Source organism: Desmodus rotundus, chromosome 6 (assembly GCF_022682495.2).
Source record: "Desmodus rotundus isolate HL8 chromosome 6, HLdesRot8A.1, whole genome shotgun sequence".
Lineage (NCBI taxonomy): Eukaryota > Metazoa > Chordata > Mammalia > Chiroptera > Phyllostomidae > Desmodus > Desmodus rotundus.
Genome location: NC_071392.1, coordinates 80,582,548 through 80,596,534, shown reverse-complemented (window position 1 = coordinate 80,596,534; position 13,987 = coordinate 80,582,548). Strand labels below are relative to the sequence as shown.

The following is a 13,987-nucleotide window of genomic DNA, read 5'->3' as shown; positions in this document are numbered from 1 at the left end:
TTTGCCACCAGGGAAATTTGAAAGGTTTAATACTGTACATTCTGGGGCACTTTACTCCAGAATTAAGGTTTTATTTTCTCCCTGCCACCAGACACACCATCTTCCTAAGGACTAGATCAACAGTAGCCCTCCCGAGAAAGTTCTGGGTCCTAGGGTCTCTTGGGACAAGGCCATGCCTGGGGAAGTGCGATATGTTTACGGTCATCACTCCGGCCCCTAGGATGCTTGAGAAACAAAAATAAGCTTTGCAAGTTGCCTAAATTCTGCAGGATCAGCAGGCTCCTGCTGGCACCAATCAACAAGTGCCTTGGGAAGAGATACGGACTCATTCTTTCCGACGTGCTGATTGGCTGTGGGAAGGGGTGGGGCTACTGCCTCTGTCTGGCTTCCCATAGGTGAATGAAAGTTAAGGTGGGTCTCCAGCAAGATTTTGTCCCATAACAACTAGGAATGTCTTGGGGACTTTTTTTTTTCCTGCTCCGGAGGCCCAGGCTCAAGGCAAATTATAAGTGGGAAATCAATTTGAAGGAAAGAAATTTGAACTCAGTTAAGGTGCCAGGTCCTGGGAAAGAAGCCCAGTCCTATCTGAAGTCTGCATCCTCTGCTGACAAACTCCGGGGTGGGGGCCTGGTTTAAGGAAAGGGGGTTACAGTGAGCACAGGTAGGAAGTGGAACTGCCCAAACCAGGCCATCAGAGAGAGGAGACTTGATGGACGGCACGCAGTACTCTTGGTATCTTTAATTTTTTAAAGCCTTTAAATGACTTCAAGGCCGAACAGCTACAGCAGAGGTGGCATTTTGATTGAAGGGGGCTTTTGCTAGCCCCAGAATGAAGTCACTCAATTACTAATCCAGCAAAGGGGGAACCCACTATGCCCCGGTTTACCATCCTTTCCTGGTTCCTTTTGGCTGGGCATAAAACCATGCTCGCCAATCCCACCTAAAACAGGAGGCAAGGAACGCAGCCTTCTGTGCAAGCGGGGGCTGTAACTCCCCTCCTATTCTGCCCCAAGACGAAACAGGACTCTTGGAAGCCGAGAGAGGTGTGAGAAGTCTTTCCGGACAGAGCGCAAGAGCGTCTCGAGGAGCAAAGACATTTATCTGGCCGGCCCGCGGGCTCCGAGGGGGCCGGAGCGCGGAGGTCCAGGATGGGCTTGCTGAAGGGCCTTCTCCGGGAAGGAAAGCTGCTGCTCTCCGTCTCGGTGCCTTTCCTGCTGCTGCCGCTGCCCTTGCTCCACCCCAGCAGCGTGAGTACTGGCCTGTCCCCTCCTGGGGACACTGGGTAAGGTGGGAGGTCAAGCAGGGGAGGTGGGTGGAGGGAAGGGGGTGCTTATGCAGTTCCCCGAGGTGCTTCTCTGTGGGTTTGAAGACATGAAAGTGTTTGCCTGGGGGGTTGGGGGAGAGCTAAAATACTTCTTCAACACTGCCATTTTCATCCCTCTATTTCATTCCAGTCCCCCTTCCCAGCGCCCCCAGCTGGGTGTGAGGGTAGAGGAGGGGCTGCTGAGCTGCCTGCCGCCTGTCACACAAATCAGTGGGCCAGCTTCCCCTGGCAACAGGGCTGCGCCCATGTGCTGATAAGAAGGACACCCTTGTCCCGTAGTTGTCAGGGCTCAGCAGGTGACCTGTATGTGAGAGCAACTGGAGAGGCAGGGAGACCTGGCTTGATGGCACTGAGGAGTGCATGGGGGACAGCAGGACTGGGGTGGGGAGGGGTGTGGCCCTGAGGGGGCTTTTGTGCACGGAGCTTGGGCCGGTGGGCGGGTCCAGGGCTCTGATAACCAGGATTTGAAACTTCACCTCCAAAGCTCCCTTTGAACGTGAACTGAAAGCAGAGCTCAGCACCTCACCCTGGTCCTCTGCAACCGCCTGCTCCCTGCTTGTATCCTCCGTGTTTTCTTCCCTGTGTTCTTGAAGGAGAAACACCAAATGACGTGATAAAAAAGAAACAAGAGCCCCCACTTCCAGTCCATGACCTAGTTTTTCACCGTGTGAGCAGAAGCGCTACAGCTTTGATTCTGCACTTGGCTTGCTTCTCAGACCATCACTGGGCTCCCTTCCCTTCCTTGCCCTCTCCTCCTCCCCTCCCTCCTCCCCTTGCTCCTCCCCTCTTCCTCTACCCCTCTTCCTCCCCTTCCCCCCTTCTCCCCTTTCTTTCCCTCCTCCCCCCTTCCTCCTCCCCTCTTCCTCTTCCCTTCTTTCTCCCCCTTTTCCTCCTCCTCCTCATCTTCCCCTTCTTTCTCCTTCTTTTCCTTTTCTCCCCCCCTCCTCTTCCCCCTGAGTGGCTTTACCCCTTTCCCCACCCCCAGTACCCCTGAGTCTTTAGGAAAAATAAGCTGAGAGAGGTTATCGTGTTTGTGGGAGGGGAAGAACACCCCCCCACACAGTTCCCTGAGTAACTTGGTAACCAAGATTAAGCCATAAAGTTAAAGAGAGGGGATTAGGATGCTTCTTGAAAACAAACTGGCTGAAATCTTTAGCAGAATAAATACTCCGGGAGTGCCAGGGAGAGGCTGATTAAGACTGGGCTGGGATTAGCAGACAGTGATTACTGCTGACAGTTTTCTGGGCTTGCATCCTAGTCAATTTTCTGCTTTGTCCAAAGGAGCTGATTTTCCTTTTCCTTTCCTGGTTTTTCTTTGGACCCAGTATCGAATGGATTTAAGGGAACGCTAATCGAAGACTCATTGCCCTCTTCTTCCTCACAGAGGCATCAGGCACTCTCTGTGTCCCCTGAGTCAGTCCCATCTTTGGGGACCCCGACTATAGGATGCTGTGTTCCCCACATTTCATTCTGGGACCTTGTCTTTGAGCGTCTTAGTTACCAACGACTAGTAAGAAGTACCCACAAAATACTAAATTATTGAAGTAGGCAAAATAACCTATGCACTTGGGGGGAAAGGGTATGGTGGGGATAACAGAGGAGAGAAAAGGAAGGACAGGTGGGCCTTTGCTCAGTTTGGGTCCATAAATAGTTTTTGCAGAGCTGGACTGTTAAGGCCAATTGACAGCACCCTTTCTTGACTGAGCCCCTTTTTTTCAGAATGAGTTTCTCTTTCCGTCGGGACAGGGTTTCTCAACAGCCGCACTAGGGGTGTTGGGGCCAGATATTCTTTGTGGTGGGGGAGCTGTCCTGTGCGTCATGGGATGTTCAGCAGCATCCCTGGTCTGTACCAATTAGGTGCCTGTAACTCACACTGCACGCCCTCCATCATGACAGCCAACGGGGCTTCCAGATATTACCAAATACCCCCTGCAGGGGTGAGGCAGCGCCGCCCCCAGCTGAGGAGCAGTGCCCTCATAGAAATAGAAATATGCTACCTCGGAGCTTCCCAGTCAGCTCCTGGGTTGGTGGTGGGCAGATGTGTTGACCCCCATAGCTCTTGGGGCAGCTAGTTGGAGCCTGGGGTGGCGGATGCCCTGGGGTGACAGCCCAGCCTGCTTGCCACCCACCCCAGCGCAACCTGCAAAGATGCCTTCTCTGTGCGTCAGTCTCGCCAAGGGCTCTGCTCTTCTCCCTCTCTGATGACGGAAAAGCACTGTGAGGTCACCGTTCTTCCCACCTTGCATCAAACTTTTAGATTCTGATACTTAACCCTGAAGCGTCCTAAACGGACTGTTTGCTCTGGGCTGGAGCTGAGAGAGATGGCTTGGGGAGCAGCTCCTTGTCCGCAGTTCCGCGGGGTCTTCAAAGTGACATTTTGGGAAGAGTTAGAATGACCTCCCTCTCTCCTGCCCAGCTATGTCAAACCAGGGCCCAGGCCCAGTTTACCATGGTACAGAAGAGGGTGTAAGAGGGGGATTCCATAACTGAGCCCGGCTTTGGTGTCCCAGGCGGGGGATAAAAGTAACACCCAACTCCCAAGGTCAATTTCAAAAAGGCCTCCCCGTCATTCATGACAGCAGATACACAGACCACAAGCCCCTTCCAGTGAAGTTGGGGTGGGGTATCTTTGGGGTGGTCAATATCACTGCCCGAAAGGAGCAGAGGCAGCTGTCTGATCTGGGGAAATGCTGACTCTGAACTCTCTCCCTTATTTGCAGCAAGAGCAGAAAAACAACTGACAAGGGACAGTTGTCAACACTGTCCCTTAAAAGTCCCTGCCCAAACACTCACCGCGCCCTGCACATCTGCTGGGTGATAAAGGGCCTGGGATTCTCTGAATATTTTCTCCAGTAGGTAACAGAGAACTACTGGCCAACAGAGGAGCCCAATTCAGTTCAGCCAACATCAACTGAGCTGCGTGCCAGACATTGGCCAGCTATGGGGGCACTGGCCCCTGTGATCAAACCTCACAGAGTATTTTGGGGTGTCCGAATGTAAGCTTTCCTGCTGAATTTTGAGGAGGTTGTGAAGGGACAAAAGGAAGCCTGTGTAAATTCCACAGGTGAACTAAGGGGAAGAGGGGCCTCTTGGTCTGCCTTCTGCTCTAAGGAAAACCCAGCTAACAGTGATGGTAGTTCGTCGGGTTCTTAATGCTGCTGGGTGCAGGAGGCTCGGTGACTCCTTCCAGTAACCTATTCCAGTTCTTACCAACAGTTACAGTCAGAAAGTCTGCCTTGTCTTACCCAAATTCTCCTCATTCAAAGCGAAGTGGTACCTGGGACAAGGAAATTTCTGTCTCTCATCTTTGATCCCTTCCCTTCACGTGTGACCCTGTCGTGATGAGGACAAGAAGGACTGAAGGCTCTCAGGAAGGGGTAGTCTCATGTCAGTGCAGGAGGGACATTCTATCCCCTTTATCTTCGTCTGGAGTCAAGACCTGCCACTCTGTCTCCTCAGAGGAAAGGGATGGGAGTCAGTGAGCTCAGTGGGCTGAAGGCCTTTGAACTAACTTCTTTGGGTAGTTTTATTTCTGCAACAAAGGGGATATTTCTCTAAATTGCATTCTTTTCCAAATGGAGCCTTTTAATTTTTCCACTACTGATTCCGTTGTCTTATCAGCGCTTCCAAAAAAATGTTAACTTCTCTGCGATCTTTTGGCTCTAGAGGATTCTCAGCAGGAGCGACAGCCAACACTTGCTGGGGTCAGTTCCCACTTCCCAAGCCCTAGAGCCCCATCATCCATGCGAATCGGGAGGGAGCAAGGGCCCATCCAGCCAAGCTGGGCTCATCTCTCCTGATGACTCTCACTGGTCTCGCTGGTCACGCGACCTTTTGTAACTTCCGTGCAGGAGAGCGAGGATACTCGTTCTGAACCCAGGGGAGAGAGAAACAGAACGAGACTCGTCGGGTTCCTGGATGGCCAGCCAGCCTCAGGGCAGGGCAGAGCTGAGCCCACAGGGTTTAGAACTGCATATAAATGGAGGAGCGCACAGCCAGCTAGGATCTTTTATACAGAGGCCCTTCCGAGTCCATCCTCAAGGCCCTTGGACAGTGGCCTGCCCCAACAGTACACCAATGACCATTAATCAGTGCTATTGCAGGCAGCCAGCATTACTGGAGGGCTAATTTTTTATAAGAATGTTGTATTAATTTATTCTTTGCACCCAAGAGGCTGTGCATGCAACCAGCAAAGCGAATGGCCCTGGGGAAAATGCTGGTAAATTTCCCAGCCTTCCGGGTGACAGCGCTCTGTACTTCCTTTGTCAAAAGACCACTTCCCATGCACCCAGCAGGCAGAATGAAGTCCCGGAGCAAGGAGAAGCAGACACTGCTTTGGGCGCTAGTTTTTGACCAGGGACAATTTTCCCCACAAGGGACATTTTACGAAATGTCTAAAGACATTTTAGGTTGTCACAACTGGGGAGGTGCTACAACTAGTGGGTAGATGCCAAGGGTCCTGTTAAACATCTTACCATGCACAGGACAGGTCCCCGTGGCAAGGAACTGGCCGGCCCCAAATGGGCGTCTCAGAGCTCACATGTGAACCGATCACACAAATTGATTCCGTCCTTCAAGTACCCTAAGAACATCTAGTGACTGATCAGCTTGACAGCAAAATATGCTGCCCCAGTCCGAGTTAAAGCTGGGAACGCCACCTTTATATATGACCTTGGCCCTGAACACTGCAGAGAACTGTAGTCCCTTCCCCACCGTTTCAGGAACCAGCAGAGCTGTGATGTCCCAACAGTCTGGGAGCCACCCTGGTGCCAGCCAGTGCCAACCACATGACAGGCATCTGTTCAGCCAAGGAGCAGCCATGACTTCACACAACTATGTAGGGGACTCACACATCCCCACCACACTCCTGCCAGGGCCAGCCTTGCACCTGCCAGGGCTGCATCCCAGTGCCCATGTCTGAGTCTGGGAGTCCGCTTCCTCTGCCCTGGGTCTCGTCTGGATTCTCAGTGCCAGTGGCCATCCCTGTGACTAACTGCCCCCTCTCATCCCCTTCCAGGAGGCTGCGTGTGCTTACGTGCTGATCGTGACCGCTGTGTATTGGGTATCTGAGGCAGTGCCTCTCGGAGCTGCGGCCCTGGTGCCCGCCTTCCTCTACCCGTTCTTCGGAGTCCTCCGATCCAGTGAGGTGAGGCCCCTTGCGGACCAGCCCCCTGCTCAGGTCAATGCCAGGCCAGTGAGACAGGGTCTGAGGGAAGGGAGAGGCACAAAGCACTCAGGGGAAGGCTTCTTCATCCTCCGGAACAATGCCTTAGCACTAGGCCTTTGCACCGGCTGTTCCAGACCCTGCGTTCCTCTCCCTCCTCCCTTGACCTCGTCTCCCTCAGTGGCCCCTTGCAGTGGTTTGGGAGGGAACACGACTTTGGGAGGAGAAAAGGAAGTTAGTCATTGTTACTGCTGGGGCTGGAGATGGGCAGTACTGGGGGAGCCAGAGGACACATTTTACTATTTGGGGTGAAAACTCCTACGCCATTTGTCTGGTACAGTGGCAACTGGGTTACAGGGAACAGTTTAGGCCAAATAGAATCTTTAACTGGACTTCAAACTCAGATCCAAAGACAGCGCCAATAAGAGAGAGGACATGGGTTACCGCTCTTTGTGAGCCAGTTAACGAACGCTGAGCCGCAGCCACCGGCTGCCCCCGCGCCAGCGTGTGCCATGGTCACCGAGGACAGCCAGCCTGGGCACCAGCAGGAACCCCCATTCCAGACAGACCACCCCTTGTCGCACAGCCCCTTGCCATGACTCAGGCCATTCTCCCACCTTGGAACTTCCCCAACTCCTTTAACCTTTAAAATCATACCCATCATCCTCTTTAGTGAGGCCTTTCCAAAGCCCTTAGCTAAAAGTGTGGGTCCCTTTAGCCTTTAAATGGTACATGAGATGCACCAGATGTCAACTTTCTGCAGATGTGTCCCCCCCGCACCCAGATTCCCACCCCCCTGGGACGTATAACGTCTATGGCCCGTGGGCCCTCCATTGATGTTTCTCGATTGCAATGTGTTTGGATGGCGTATCAATAGTGTACTCTCCTTACGAAGTCAGGCACGTGAATAAGAGGGTCAGTGTGACTCCGGGACTGTGGCTTTTGTCTCTCATGTTATTTGCTCAACATTCAGAAAAGTATTTTCTGAGTTTTGCATCGACCACGTGCAATACAGGATGCACAGGTACCCCAAGGGTGGCAAAAGGGAAACACGTCATTTCTGCCCTCTTAGATCTCACAGCTGATGCTTCCGAGTTTCCCACTGTCGGCTCGTTGCGAGCCTGCACGGGGCTCATTTTTATGGTGACTTGTTGGTCACGAGGTATTAAGGGCTTGTTGCGCACAAAGCCTAGGCTGCCTTCTCTCTGCAGAACTCGGGAGCTGAAAAAATATGAGCTGATAGAAATGACGCCTGACCTTGAGAAGTTTCTGTTCTGGCAGGGAGACAGCATAAGGCACATGGAAAAACACAGCAGACCCCAGGCAATGATGCCTCATTTTCTGGCATTGCGCAGGATTTACATAATTCCCCGTGAAGGAATGTTGCAGATAAATAAAATTCATTCTGTCAAGTACCGAAACTTCATGTTGACCATTTTTTGATTAAAGCCTTTCTCAAAGGCTCTCTAATTTCCCTGGTCTTTTAGACAGAAGTCATTGAACAGAGATTAACTTTTCCTTTGGAGCCTTCACAGTTTCCAGGGGGGAAAATAATTCTCAATCAGGGAGCCAATGTGGGCTGGATGATAGCATAGTTGAGTGACTTGAATGCTGGTTGAACAGCTGAACCTAAAGAATTTTGTGTAACATATTGGCGTCGGGCTAGAGAACGAGCTCAAATGGAAATAGAAAAGGCATGTTATTGAATTTGCAGATGACTCAACAATGGGTGGTCTGGCTACTGGACGGTGACAGAATCAATGCTGACAGAATGAGACAGCAAACTAAAGCTCCCAGAGTGAAGTTTAAGAAGGATAAGTGTCAGCAGTGCACGTGAAAAAGACCCTGGCTCTCAGCTGCGTACAGACTCAGCGAGAGTCTTCCATCAGCACCATGTGGCTGCCAAAACTTCTGGCATTTCCCATATGCTAGGCACTGTGGGAGGTCTTCGACATGCATTCGATCATTGAATCTCTTTAAAGGGGCTATTATTTTTACCTTCACTTTACAGAGAAGGAAACTGAAGCTCAGAGAGGTTAGATAACTTACTGGAGGTTCCACAGCTGTAAGCCGTGACACTTGAACCGGGATTGTATGAGCCCAGAAATTTGCTCTTCCCCACTGGCCAAAATGTTCTGAAATGTGCTGAATTGATAAACATATGTGTTCAGAGTATCTGGTTCCGGATAAGGAGCTCAATCAGGGGTAGGTGGCCAAGACACCAAAAACTAGAACGAGATTCACACGAGGAAAGAGAAAACTCAAGAGGGGGCTGATTTCTGGCTCCTACAGCTCATCACACCAGGCTCACAGGTCAAACCAGAACCAAAGACCCGAAGCACCGTAAGGGAGATCCGCTCTGTGGAAGGGGAGGCCGGAAGAGGCTGCGAGTGTTCCCGTCCCCCAAGTGTAAGCCAGGTGACCGTGCCAGGGAGGTGAGAGGTAGGCTGTGTGTGTTGGCAGAGGGTTGGACACTAAGGGCCCTCGGACTTTAAGATTCTGTGATGTTCTTGTGGGCGTCCAGCCAGTACCTCCCTCCACTGGTATACAGAGCTTGGACCTGTATTTTCGACCTTTTTAGGTTTTTGTTGTTTTGCTTTGTTTTGCCTCCATTGTGACTCTCACCACTGTCATCATGTCTGCTTCTAAAGTTCTCTAAGCCCTTCTGATGTGTTGCCATAGCCTGGGACAGTCCCTGTGGCAATGAAGCCAGCTAAGAGCTACTGTTTAAGGGAGATTGGCGCAGGGGAGGGGGCCGAAGGGCTCTCTGGGGGTCTAGACAGCGTGGTTTGAACGCTGGGGCTTGGGATGGTCCCCAGCACACCCAGGGGCAGGACTGCTTCTGGGAGTGGTTACCTCTGCTCTCTCTCTCTACCCACCCCCACCCCACCCCAGCGCACAAGCGAGCGTGCATGCATGCACACCCTCCGTTGCCTCAGTGGGCCCTCCCTTGCAGGCCCCCAGCAAGCCTTGTTCGGATCCCAGCTCCCGCCAGGTCGAGAGAGGCAGAGAGGCAGCTCCAGCTGGGATAAGGAAACACTGCAGCCCAGTGCTGTGTGAGTCCTATGGCATGAATCTGCTTCCCTGTTTGTTCCCGATCTTCCTGGCCTCACCACGCCATGCAGGCTGCCCCCTCTGCCTACAGGCCCCGGGGGATGTAGGCTGAGCCTCTCAGCCCAGTCACCTGCCTGAATCCAGGCTGCCCATCACCCACAGCCCTCCAGGCACAGCCCAGAGATGAGCCCCCACTCAGGCCTCACATGGGGACTGACCAGGAACCTCTAGAACTCACCTTCTGAGGCCAAGCTCGTGTTTCTCTGGGCAGATCTGCTCCCTGACAGTGAGTCGCCCCTTGGCCTCTGGGCCCAGAGCCCAGCCCGGTTTCCCTCACCGGGCAGCTCAGACAGTCCCCAAAAGAACTGGGGGCTCTTTATGTCAGCATTCCCAGCCACACAGGTGCTGAGCCAGGTCAGGACCCATCTGGGCTCTCTGCTTGAGACTTCTCTAGGTTACCGTGTGCAAAGAAAAAAAAATTTTTTTTTTAAGCAACAAAACCTTTTCTTTAATGCAAATCTTAGCAGACCCAATCCATACAATGGATGGGAGAGGAAGGCCCACTCAAATAGGGGATGGGGGCCCAGGCGGCTAGGGCCCTTCCCACAGGCAGTGAGTGTGATTCAAAAGCTTCTGTCCTCAAACCAGGTGACCCAGGTGATTGGGAGGAGCCCACCTACCCTGGCCCAGCAGAAGCTGCATTCCTGCCCCCGGGAAAGGCTGAGAGCCAGGCACTCTGGGTTTGGCTGCGTGGCTGGGGCACTGGCAGGAATGGCGGGGAACTGTCCAGGCATCCCCTCCTGAGGTGTACGGGGCTTCACTGCAAAATCGTTCAGGTGAACCACAAAACCCTCCAAACAGGTCCATTGCCAGAGGCCACTGCTGGTCTCCTGAGGGCTGGTGACTTGCAAGGAGAGCCTGGGTCTGTGAGGCCAGCAGCAGGGCGCTGGTGGCTGAACTTCTGAGGGGACTGTGACACCAAATGCCTGTGTCGGGGAACGGAAACAGACCCCACACCCCGCTGGTCCCTGGCTGCCCCCAGCAGGAGCAAGTAGAACAGCTGTGAGAACAGGGTTGGGGTCCACGGTGGGAGCAGGGGGGACCGAGCTGGAATCAGTCTTGTCACTAACTAACTGGTCTTGAGCAAGCTGTGTAACCTCTCTACACTGCCATTCACTCGTCTGAAAACTGAGGACAATAGAAATTCCTGCCTCAGGGGGAGTCGTGAGGATTTGAGACAATTCTGAGTGTGAATCTGAGGTTAACAGCGAGATTTCCATTCTCCTCAAACTTCTAGGAATAGAGCCATAACCCCTCTCCCCCCACTTAAAAAACTGCAAAAAAAATTAAAAACCTATGTAAAGAACAATCCATAATTGTGTCCAAAGAAAGGAAGGTTTTTGAAAGCTCGTCACTAACCGATGCCACCGGCAATTCACTAACAATGGACGGGTGAAGTAAGGGACTTCGTTCACCAGCCTGTCTGTCCTTGCGCCTCTCAATCCGGGCGGGGTCAGTAAGCTCTGCCAATGCACTTGCCCTCCACTTAAAATTTGGAGGAATCTTTGTCTTTTAGCTCCCTGTGGCTCCTCATTTCATTTTTCTCTTACTCCCCCATTTGATGGTGCTGGCGCACCTGATTCCTAACCCTTGATCTCACCTGGAAGCTTTCTGTCTTTTGCTACTTCTGTGACGATCATAACGAGCATGTATTGAGCACTTCGTACACGCCAGGCACTGTTCGAAGAGCCCGCCTGCGTGAGCTCACCGGAGGCCCCAGTCATGACGGATTAAACGAGCTGTGTGTCATTAGTCAATGGCAAACGTTGGTGTGACGGGCCACAAGGAGGCAGCAGTTTGCCCAACAGCACACAAGTCATCCAGCCAATCAGACGAGCCGCCAATAAAGCAACCACTTATACCCAGGCAGCCTGAAGTTCCCTTTTTTTAATCTTCACCTGAGGATATGTTTATTGATGTTAGAGAGAGAGAAAGACACTGACGTGAGGAACATCAGTCGGTTGCCTCCTGTATGTGCCCCCATCAGGGAGCGAAACTGCAACCTAAGTATGTGTCCTGACCAGGAATCGAACCCACAACCTTTTGGTGTACCGGATGATGTTCCAACTCACTAAGCTACCCGGCCTGGGCTGGAACCCAAGCTCTCAATTGCTATGCTTGGCTCCACCTTTTCAAAGCAGCCTCCTTGAGCCCATCCCTTCTACAACACAGTCCAGAAACACCTCTGCTCTCCAAACCCAGTGACTTGGCAAACTGAGAAAAAACGCAGAAAAGGCAGTAAAACCGCCAACACAAATGTCACAAAACCCATGCATTCTGCTCATGGGAGGAGCACTCATTTTAAAATCTGTTTCCTCTGGGCAAATAATTCTGACAAGCTTGATTACTGAGTTTACCAACTCGCAGAATATTAATGTTGGAAATCAGATAAGTGGAGGGAAAGAAGGCTTAGTGAAAATGTGGGTTCTAAATGCAACATGTTTGAGAAAATGATTAAGATTATCCTCAAGAATCCTAGAACTCCAGTGCTCCTGAGGGGTTTTACTGTAAAAGAAACCCAGTGGGTTAGACAGCTAACAAACACCGTCGCTGGAAGGGATTTTAATTATAAAAGCGAAAAGGCAGTCTTGTGCCTGGGCCCACTCTGCGTGCGAACGAGGTCCGCCTTTGTGTGGCCTACTTAGTGACAGGAAGGACCGCCAGGGACCCCGGTTGTCAACGCGGTGGCAAGCCTGCTGGTGTGCGTGTGTCATTTCACCTTTCCAACAGCTTTACAAAAGGTAGAAGCGCACATAACCCTCATTTATTTTCACTGTTTAATGGTTTTACTTATTTTTAGAGGGAGGAGAAGGGAGAGAGGCAGAGAGGGAGAGAAACATCGCTGTGAGAGAAAAACACCGATTGGTTGCCTCTCACGCGCCCCCAACCAGGACCTGGCTCGAAACCCAGGCACGTGACCTGACCAGGAATCCAACTGACAACCTTTCACTTTTCTTTTCAGGAGGATGCCCCCTCACTGAGCCACACCAGTCAGGGCCTCATTTATTTTTAGATGAAAAAAATGAAGCCCAGAGAAATCGAACAACGTGCCCAGGGTCACACAGCCAAGTCCTGGCTGACTGCAGAGGCCCCATTCTTTACAACTTGACTGCGTTACTCCCTAATCACAAACGACACTCCAGCTCGCTGCCCAAGCATGTGGCATCACTTACAGAGGAAGGGGAGGGCACAGGAGTAGACATGAGCGCTCCAAACAAAATAAGAAAACAGCACATCCTGCTAAAGCTGGTCCTGGCTCCAAGTATTTATTTTGGAACCAGTGCCAGGACTTCCCTCCTTGGTATACAGAGGAAATAAAAACACTGATTCCACCACAAAGCTGCCTCCTAGATACCCTGGGAAGGTGAGGGAGGGGGGTGCAGTGAGAACCGTCCTAGGTCCACAGCTCAGCCCTTGCCCTCCCCTGCAGGCTCCCACCTCCCGCTAGGGGGCAGTATCTCTACCCATAGGACCCGCCCGTCTGGTGGCCTTCTCTGCCCTCTGGGAGCACAGTGACAGTGTTAGTGATGACTGGGGGTGAGGACTCGAACTAGATTTACCAGAGGAGAGGGCTCTTCCTCCAGGCAATGGTCACAGAGAAGGCAGATGTCCCCTCTCCTACGCACAACTCATCGACCAGACACAACAGAATCACCGGGACCAGGGAGGGAAGGGAATGGGCGGCGGCTGCCTTTATTTTGACTGTTATGTTATCAAAGTGGCCCGTGCAGAGTGTAAAGATCAGACACTGAAAAGCTCACAATGGAAAACCAGCGGTTTCCTTCCCCACCCTCCCGGCTGCACACACCCCCCCCCAGGTCCACCTCCCCCGCCCGGGGTCAACAACTTTTAAATGTTTTAACTGCTTCTTCTGGTATTAAGCGCCACATTCTCGTATGCACTCTGATTACAGTTCCTGAGTTCTCACTTTCAGATATTATTAGTTGACTCCCCGTGAGGGCAGATGAGGCTTTTGTTCTCTTCCGTCCCCGCATCCCCCTCCCTCTAACCTCCCAGCACGAGTCTGTCGCGACTTTTGTCCCTTCGATGATCAGTGTAACCATGTGACTGTGTCAACACCGTTCGCTTCAAACACAGTGTAATCTCATTTCACCTTTCCTCTTCTGTCGACTTTTACTTTTCCTACAGTTAAAAACGTTCTTGTTTTCTCATTGGAAGAGGGTTTCTAAATTAGAAGTTAAACTTTTTTTGTATATCTCCTCTCAACCTCTGTCACGGCCCCACTGTTGGGAACAATTCTCATGTCTGTGACAAATACTTACGAAGCATCTACCTTTGCATTGTCATTCTACCAGGTGTTGCGAGATACAGAAAGAAACGCGATATAGAAAGAAACATGGTCTAAATTTAATTGACAAGAGAAG

The 13,987-nt window shown here is 51.8% G+C and overlaps 1 protein-coding gene across 2 annotated transcripts in view; it reads left to right on the top strand.

Annotated features, from left to right (window-relative positions):
- Positions 1–494: 494 nt before the first annotated feature.
- Positions 495–13,987, top strand: part of SLC13A4 (solute carrier family 13 member 4) — a 38,501-nt gene continuing 25,008 nt past the window's right edge. For both annotated transcript variants that reach the window (XM_024555129.3, XM_045191203.2), the window contains exons 1-2: positions 495–1,247; positions 6,342–6,470. In XM_024555129.3, the coding sequence (XP_024410897.2) occupies positions 1,149–1,247; positions 6,342–6,470 (228 nt within the window). In that variant the 5' untranslated portion in view covers positions 495–1,148. The remainder of the gene's footprint in view (positions 1,248–6,341; positions 6,471–13,987) is intronic.